At 39.6% G+C, this 9,743-nt stretch overlaps 1 protein-coding gene across 2 annotated transcripts in view; it reads right to left on the bottom strand.

Moving 5' to 3' along the window:
- Window positions 1-7,383: 7,383 nt before the first annotated feature.
- Window positions 7,384-9,743, bottom strand: part of plpp3 (phospholipid phosphatase 3) — a 43,187-nt gene continuing 40,827 nt past the window's right edge. For both annotated transcript variants that reach the window (XM_059340823.1, XM_059340822.1), the window contains exon 7: window positions 7,384-9,588. In XM_059340823.1, the coding sequence (XP_059196806.1) occupies window positions 9,460-9,588 (129 nt within the window). In that variant the 3' untranslated portion in view covers window positions 7,384-9,459. The remainder of the gene's footprint in view (window positions 9,589-9,743) is intronic.

Below are 9,743 nucleotides of genomic sequence, written 5' to 3'. Positions count from 1 at the left end.
TTCGCTCTCCTCTCCCTCTTTTTCCATCCAGCTCACCACCCATGCACAGACACTATGTCACACAGGGATAGTGTTGTTATGCGTGAAGAGGGCAATTAGTTTTTATATCCATGCAGAGGTAACATTTTAGACACAAGGCTCTTAAACAAGAAATTTCTAAAGGCATGAATGTGTCAAACAAGTCTCATGACAATCCAGTAACTGAAACCACAAATATAGTGGCACTAAAGGGGAAAAAGTGAAGGGATCGAAAATAAATTAGGATGAATTCTCTGGGAATCATGCATATCAGTATAAAGTTCTGTGCCAATTAGGTAGATGTTGAGACATTATAATTAATAATTTAAATTTTTAGCCTGCTGGTGTTGCTGGAAGAAAAGTTTTGGGCCACTAGGATACATAGTAGGATTCTTCCTCTATATGGACAATGAATGTGAACTTCTGGGCCTGAAAAGTGAAGCCAAAGCAAAATTGAACCTGCATTCTTTCTCATAGCCAGAAGGGGCGGCTCAACTGAAGTAGACGTAAGATTGTATAGAATCTATGAGAAAATTACCCAATTTCTCACTTGATTTATTAACGAGTTTCAGGCCCAAGTTGATATTTTTTAAGTCTTCTTCATTGCAGCATGGTGTTCATTTTGTAAATTATGGTGTCATTTGGTGTACATTACAACACTGTATGATTGACAGATGGCTTACATGGCACACTTTAATTTTGTCAGTGACATTATAACATTTTGATAAAACTTGCCTGAAATCTTTACTTATTTGGTATTATTACACCTACCATTTGTTCAGTGGCGAACCGTGAGCACTACAGCTGGGCCGTCAGTAGTCCGACCGGCACCTGTTTTTGCATTTTTCATGTTTTAAAACTAATAAACACAAAGTCTCGCCATCCCTGCTTGTTACAACTTTAGAAAATATAATCATGTGGGGAAAAAGACTTACAAACATGGACCAAAACGGCTCCATAATACGCACAAAAATCCAAAAGAAATTTAAAAAAATTAACTAAACAGCATGAAGTGTTCATACTTTTTCTTTTATTTCCAGTTCTGGAGTTGGTCTTCCGTTTTTTAATTATTTGAAGTTTTTCTGTGAAAGGCCGCCTTGAAAAAGGCGATGCTATCAAGCTAGCCACAAAGTCGCTCTTGTCTTCTACCATTTAACTGTCTCTCAACGGCTCTCACCACTCTGCCTGCTGTTCGTACTTCAAGAAGGCCTACGACCTTTTGTTTTTGTCCCGCCCACTTAAAATCAAACCGTGATTGGTCAATTTTCCCATCACTCTCCAAACCAAAACACATAGCTTGGCCTTCCCAGAGATTTGTGAAGTCCTAACCAATTATTGAGCTAGCTAACCGGGTTTCCATAGAGACAGACGATTCTGATTGGATAACATGTTTCAGGACAGTAACCCTTTCATTGCTGATGTGAACTTGACAGTAAACTTAACTTTAGAACATAGATGAGAGAAAATGTATTAAATGTATTGTATTAAATTAAATGAGATAGTTTTTTTTTTTTTTTAAATATACATATATTATTTAATACTCATATTTTTTGGTTGAGAATTTTTAAGGCCTTCTCTGAAGGCGTAGAAGGCCCTGAAGGTTTCCCTCTGCATTTGTTCCACGCAAAAATATGAACCCTTCAAATCTGACCACAAGAAATAGGTTAATCCAGCCTGTCACAATTAACATGAGATTGATGTCTAACTCCCATTTTGCGCTCACTGGATTTGGATTTGAGGTTTCATTCATATCAAATTGCTCCAAAATGTCTCTCCAGCTGAGACAAAGACATAGTGTTCTCATGCAGGATCATCATCATAAAAACATGGCATTAATCCTAAGTATTAATCCTCCTGCTGCCTACACACTGACTGATAGCAGCATCCCACGTGTCCTTATTTTAATCACTGATATGCATAAACACAGTAAATTGACAAAAAACTGGGTTAATACTGAACAAAATCAGTCTTCTCATTTATTTAATAGCTGCTCTGTTTTCCGAATGTATCCGTCGAGTTATTCCTTCTGTGACTCTCTATTTGACAGCAATGCACGCTATCACCATCTCTCTCCATATTTTAGCTCAATCTGCATTTGGAATGTGGAGCACTGAAACCTAGGAGCTTTCCTCTTTTCTTTCTTTTTGCACACTAGTTTCCCTTTTCGTCCTCTCTTTGTTCTGCAGGTGGGTCGTATTATGTCTACACACCTCATACGTGCTCAAACTCTGTAAAACAGACACTGACATATTGTAAACAGGAGACTGCTGAGAGCCTCTGCTTCCATTTCCCTTAACCCTTTATCAGGCAAAGAACTATATTTGGTAGTTAGAGTCAGGTAATATTTCGAGAAAAAAGTTGCAAATTTACTAGATTAAAGTGGCAAACCTACAAGAAAAAAAGTCACAGATTTAAGAGATTTAAAGTGGCAAATCTGCGCGAAAAAAGTCGTAGATTTACGAGAAAAAAGTGGGAAAAAAAGCAACTTTTTTCTCCCAGATTCACCACTTTAAATCTCATAAATCTGCGCATTTTTTTCTCGTAGATTTGCCACTTTAATCTCGTAAACTTTTTTCTCAAAATATTATTTTTGTATGTTTTTTTTACACATTCTGGCAGTATGTAATATCCTCCAATATTCCCTAGGGTTGAAATTTGGAATTTCCAAATATTTCAATGAGTGCCCTATTAAGGGTTAAAGTGGTGAATCTGGGAGAAAAAAATGTTTTTTTCCACTTTTTTCTCGTAAATCTGCAACTTTTTTCGCGCAGATTTGCGAATTTAAATCTCTTAAAATCTGCGACTTTTTTTTCTTGTAGATTTGCCACTTTAATCTAGTAAATTTGCAACTTTTTTCTCGAACTATTACCTGAAGTTACCAAATATAGTTCTTTGCCTGATAAAGGGTTAAGGAAGTTCAGAGCCCTTCCCAGACTGCTCTCCTCTGGCTCTCCTCTGGCTCTCCTCTGGCCAGCCTGCATGCTTCCCCGGGCCCAGCTGCCTCTCTGCTCCATGGACTGTGCTGCAGAGAAAAGGCCCTCAGAGCTCCAGGCCTCCAGACAGCTCTCCTGGAGGTGCCACCCTCACCACAACCCAGCTCCATCTCTCTCTCACTAACACGCACTCACTTGCAACTTTCAAGCCAAACCAGAGCCACCTACAGTAGCTCTCTTGTTATGCCGTGATGCTTTTTATATCATATGTGCCAGTGGGCCATTTCACTCTGGGCTTTCTGACTACAACCACTGCATGGCGAGAAGAGAAGTCTTTTAGTCAACCTTGTTTTGGATCGCCAGCTGAAAGCCACTCTAACCACTTTTACACACGCTGATTCTGAGTTAGTGCGTTAAGTTAAATATAAACTAAAAAAGCCTCTTTCCCACTTGCCAGTTCTAACTGCTGCATTCCTGCCTGGGACATACCTTTTGCAGACCTTTCGGAGTGTGATATTCCCCCATGTCCTTGTTCAGTCCTTCAGTATATGGCATGTGGACACATGTGTTATCAATCTGTTGGGCTTCTTCTCAGAAAGGAAAGCTTTTCCACAGCAATTATCCTGGAATCTCTAACAAAGTCTAGTTGAGCAGAACGGGGTTAACTTGCTGCTGACACTGTCAAGTGAAGATTTATTTATACTCAAGTGTATCAAAATGTAGTTTAATGACACAGGCTGTATAAAAGAAGTAGGCTCTGGGTGTGTAAATTTGAATCCAACGTAGAAGACCTGCATCATGTCTAATGGACAGTGGGAGGTGACATCACTGGTTGCAAAAAAAGTCGGATGTTATAGAAGTCTATGAGAAAATGACACTATGTCTCACTTGATTATTCTCAGTGAGAAAAAAAATACTAATGACTTTGTAGTCATTAGTACTTTTTTAGTTTGAACTCTTAAAACATGATGTTCATTTTATAAATGATTGCCCATTTAGAGGAAATTAAGGGCATGGCTACCTTTTGAGCTACTACCACAGCACATGGCAATGTCTACATATAAATTCAACAGGAACTTGTTTTGGGTGGTCCGTGTTTCCGTCTTATACCTTACCCTTCCACAGTTACATTGTAGTTGCCTTATAATCTCTTTTTTAGTCTTAATTTGAAGAAAAACACCCCCTTTTCCCCCAGTAGATACATTTTGTTTTTAGCCTGTTTTTAGCTAGCAAAAATTAGCATCCCAATATCACAGTGAATTTGAAGAGATGCACTTTGCTAGCCACGGTAGGCAGCTAGCACTAACTGATAACTTAGCTCCACCCTCTCTTCCAAACATGGTGACCTCTGGCTCCAAAAAAATATGATGGCGATGACAAAAATGTCAACCCAAGGCTCCACAAAGTGGTCATAATGGTCACCCTGACTATGTTCACTTCTTTCAACATTTGTTAAATGAGCTGTTTTACTCAATTATGTTACATATTTTCATATTTCTTCTTGCCATTTGTGTGTGGTGAAAACTGTGTATCTCCAAAAAGTAAACAGGGAGAACAGCCTTGTGTTTAATGTGACCATCATGCATTTTTGGGTTGTCCAATGAGGTTTTGAAAGGCTTTTATGGGAACAAGGGTGGAAGAAGTTCGCAGCCCACAGAGAAGGACATAATCCATCCAAGTTATATAAAAAAAATCACCAACATACCAACAACGAGCTATGAGGTTTCAACATGCCCACAGGAAGTAGAATTTTGGACACAAAGATGAAGGGAACACCAGCTTCATAAATGAGACTAAACAGGCTGAGTGGATGTACTGTGCACTGTGTGATGATGAAGGACACACACCCAGCGTGCTCAGAGAGGTACCGTACTATGTAATGCCTTGGCCTCGCTGTGGCGGCTCCGTGCCAGCTCCGCTCTGCTCCACGGCTGCCAAACAAGACCACAACATGGGCCTCTCTCTGCCTCAGCAGCAGGCCATACACTATTACAGCCACGCATGGCTGACCCCAGGCCTACCAGCTGTTCACAGGCACCGTAAATCTCACTTTGGTGCTGTGTTTTTTTTTTTACAACTGACCTCAGACCAGCTGTACTGTCACTGTCAATAAAAGACAGCACTTTACAGGACACTGAGGGGAAACATGCATGCCACTATAATGATAACATCAGTGAAATGATTGGCCTAAGTGATTGCCTTTTTACTCACTGAGATCACATAGCAAGTAGCAATTGTTCACATGCTCCGTGGCTGTTTTTCTCTTTCTTTCTTTCTTTCTTTCTTTCTTTCTTTCAGGTGACGTCACTGGTTGCAAAAAAAGTCGGATGCTATAGAAGTCTATGAAAAAATGACACTATGTCTCACTTGATTATGACCTCAGTGAGAAAAAAATACTAATAATTCTTTCTTTCTTTCTTTCTTTCTTTCTTTCTTTCTTTCTTTCTTTCTTTCTTTCTTTCTTTCTTTCAGGTGACATCACTGGTTGCAAAAAAAGTCAGATGCTATAGAAGTCTTGTAACACTTACACCAAAAAAGAGTCACTTGTAGCCCATGTCACAGATCTGCTTACAATTGTAGATTTTTGTAGAAGTTTACAAGTTCAAAATGTGTGTCAAATGCAGAATATTGTTGTGGACATAGTTAAGCTGTGACTGATTGCAGTGCAGCCTTTGGATTAAACACATGGTGTTTTTTTTTTTTTACACCTGAGATGAAAGGAAGTGTCATTCAGGCAGTTTAAAACACACTGTGGTGGAGAAAATGACACTTTGTGTTTCAGTCAGAATCCCAAACTATTATGGCAGACTAGCACACACACACACACACACACAATGATGCCAGTTTCTCTAGTTTGGTGTCTGCCAGAGTGTGAAATCACACACACTTCTGAGCCCTTGGCTAAGTGTGTGTCTTGTATATACTAAAGGAGTTAAGGCCATGGGGAGGTCACTGCAAAAAGTGTTTATTCTGCAGCTTCTATATTAATAAACACTATTTTAATCAATGGTTGACTAATTTTGTAGTCAGATCCTCCTCAAATACGTAAACTAATGTAACACTACATACAAGTTAACACACAGATTGGCACCGACAACACTTACTCTTTTAGTGATGACAACATTTTTAGCTGGTTGACTCCAAAGCTGAATATTATTGACAAATCCAGATTTTGGCTTTTGTGGGATTTTAGGGACTCTCCATAGTAGAGTGTAGCTGAGTGAATACTGCAGGATTGGAATGTGTCCATTCTGGCTGTTTTAAGACCTCCAGGGCTTTTAAATGTGCCAGTAATGTTTAATCCAACAAGTTTTTCAACATAGCATTCAGTTTCCTTTGACTCAAACGGTACAGCGAGCGCTAACGGCCTGAAATTAACACTGGCACCTTAGACTTTGCTCACATTTTTCTGGTCAAGATGGTGGCTTAATCCTTAATAGGGCACTCATTGAAATACTTGCAAATTCCAAATTTCAACCCTAGAGAATATTGGAGGATATTACATACTGCCAGAATGTGTAAAAAAACATACGAAAATAATATTTTGAGAAAAAAGTTTACGAGATTAAAGAGGCAAATCTACGAGAAAAAAATGTGCAGATTTATGAGATTTAAAGTGGTGAATCTGGTAGAAAAAAGTTGCTTTTTTCCCACTTTTTTCTCATAGATCTGTGACTTTTTTCATGCAGATTTGCCACTTTCAATCTCTTAAATCTGCGACTTTTTTTCTTGTAGATTTGCCACTTTTATCTGGTAAATTTGCAACTTTTTTCTCGAAATATTACCTGAAGTTACCAAATATAGTTCTTTGCCTGATAAAGGGTTAAACAAAACAAGTCACATGACTTAAGGAGCTCCATCCAAGGTGGGTGGTTGCAGGACCCGCCCTCCGCCGCCTCTCATTGGCTGAGCAATGAAACAATGTTCATCCAATCACAGAGCAGGAGCAGTTCACTTCTGGAATGGCGAGATTAAGATGTATTTCTTTTTTCTAAAATTTAAACTTGGACGATGCTATTACATAACTCATTGACTTCATAAATACACATAATTACTTATCTTTTATTATAAGCTTGTTTTATATTTATATACTATTTCTCCATCTCTTTGTTATCAGTCACTGAACAATAATGATGCGAAAACAGGAGATTATCTTTAATTTATTTAAATCCATTTTTTTTGCAGCTATAAAAAATGAGTCATTCTAAAGAACTGTCCACTGTTTAAACATTTAGATACCAGCTATCTCTTTATGAACTGTAATGTACTTTGTCCCATCCCACCACTGATGTTTCTAATTGTTTGCAATTTTTAGATTTCCTTGTGTGTGAGAAAAATAAAGGGATCATTTATAGGACCAGACATTAATATTTACAATCCATCAACAATGCAAAAATTGAATCACAATCACAAAAGTGAAGACAAAACAAAATTGTGTTCATAATGAGCTTTTTATTTAAAAGCACATGTATTAGAGCTAAGTACATTTAGCAGAAAAAACGGCATTGCAACTATGTATTTGTACAAAAAAAACGAGACAATACAAAAATACTAATATTGAATTTTAATACAATTGTGGGTGTATTTTTTTTGAATGCATATTACAAACGTAACTATAACAATCTACAATAGTTTAGTTATCTAGATACAAAAATCTGTCAATCGATGCTTTTTAAGCAGCATTTTGTAAAGAACACAGGTCTGTAATCATAGTGGATATATCTAAACATCTTAAGAAAACAATATCTTACAGAGTTAATTTTAGTGATCTATACATTATTTATATATTTATAAAAAGAGAGTGAAAACGGCTTTTTGAAATGATAGGACGGACTATACGATGAGAAAGATGTGCAACATGGCGGAGTGTGTTGTTGGAGGAGGATATCTGAGTCGGCTGTAAATAAAAAGGGCTTCTGGACCTGGACTGTACAACTGTTAGTGATTATACAGGACAGGCTATAAACATACAAGGTTAAAGAGAATAAAAATATTAGATCCACAGTTTTTATAACGCTCACCTGCTCTCTCGCTCTCTGACACGCACGCACACACACACACACGCGCGCACACACACACACACACACACACTTGGCACAGCTGACAGAGTGTGCGTCTCATTTGACACACACGTAGTTTATCAAGAGGGGGTTTCACAGCGCTCATACATATGTACACACACATTCACACATACATGTACAAGCACACAGGACACACACACACACACACACACACACACACACTGAGAGACAAACATCCATTGCCAATGAGTGATTGGGTGGGTGAGAGCCCCTCCCTGCCAGCGGAAAGAGCCCAAATCATCCCAAAAAATAATGTGCCAGCTTAGCTGTAATTCATCACCCTCTTTCCACGGTGACAGCCCGCACCCCTTCACTCTGACCACCCGTCTTCTTCCTGTGTCCAGGAAGCCAAACAGATGGCGACCCAACACCAGGAAGTGGCATGGCACAGCCACGCCTCTTATACAGGTGCTGGGAGGCTGTAAGATCTGCCTCCCCGTCCTTCCACAGAAAATATCCCCCCCACCCCCACCCCCATTTTTTTTTTTTACTACATCTAACCCTCAAGAAATGCAACATCCCGCGTTTAGGCCGCTCTGAGAGTCTGACTGCAAAAAGCGTGACGTGCTGATCCGGAGACAGAGGCGAGTGATATTGGAGGGCTTCACTTCCTAATGTTGAGTTTATTGTTTATGAGTTTATTGGGATGTCTTGCTTCCGAAAGTGAAACCTGTTCTAAAGACCTGAAAAGATCCGTATATGATTCTTACAGGGTTATTGTTATTGTTATTGTGGTATGGAGTCTGTCTCACGGTGTCAGCATCATCAAGTTTCCTCCCAGTTAGACGTCTCAGGCAGCAAGTGGTGATAATGGACAATGAACTTAAAAACAGTGCTATAAGTTATATTTTTCTATACTGTTAATATTTCTATGCTGCTAGTTATTGCAGTAATATCCTTCCCATAGCTAAGGAAGTAGTTGTCCTACAGCGTTCCAAGGCCACAGAGAGTTCAGAGAGGAAGCATCACTGGAGATCCCTCTCTCCCTAGGCAGGGGGTTTGTCTTTTTTTTTTTTTTTTTCATTTCGTGTCTTTCCTTCATTCATTTCCTTCAAGTGTTTTCCCTTTTTGTGGTCACACTTCCATCAAACCTCCGCACCCTCAGCTCTGCCTGTCATCAATTTCTTAATTCATTTTGCCTTCCAAATTGTTTCCTGTTTGTGCTCAAAACGATGGGCTCAAATGTTGATTAGTAGTTAACATAATGGTAAATAATAAGTCTGGATAGTGAGAGTGGACTCTGCTGTGCAAATCTCAAATCTGACACCCTAGTCCACAGAGCGCCTCGCTGGGAGCCGCGAAAAAAGGGAGGAGGGTGGCGTTTGAGGAGCAGCTACAGTCTCTCGTCGCTACATTCTACTGTCCGATGGGAGGTGAGCAGCGCTGTGATTGGCTCCTCGGTCGCAGGAAGAAGTCGCGGCAGTCTCTCACACCATGTTGTGGTGGTTGTTCCTCTCGATGATGTCGGACGAAGGGAGCAGCTCCTTCTTGATGGGGGAGGGCGGGGGCGTGGCCGGCTTCACCCGGGGCTTGAACAGGTCTGACACGTAGAACACCTGCAGGACACACAGAGGAGAGAGCATGTGTTTACCTTTGTCATATTGATTGTTTGTGTGTGTTGTATACGTTTGGATAGGATGATGGCCAATTTCGTTGTAATGGTACTTGTTAATTGATCAATGACAATAAAGGGACTACTGAACTGATGTGA

This window comes from Centropristis striata, chromosome 9, assembly GCF_030273125.1.
Source record: "Centropristis striata isolate RG_2023a ecotype Rhode Island chromosome 9, C.striata_1.0, whole genome shotgun sequence".
NCBI classification, from domain to species: Eukaryota; Metazoa; Chordata; class Actinopteri; order Perciformes; family Serranidae; genus Centropristis; species Centropristis striata.
This window is presented reverse-complemented; position numbering and strand designations above follow the sequence as displayed.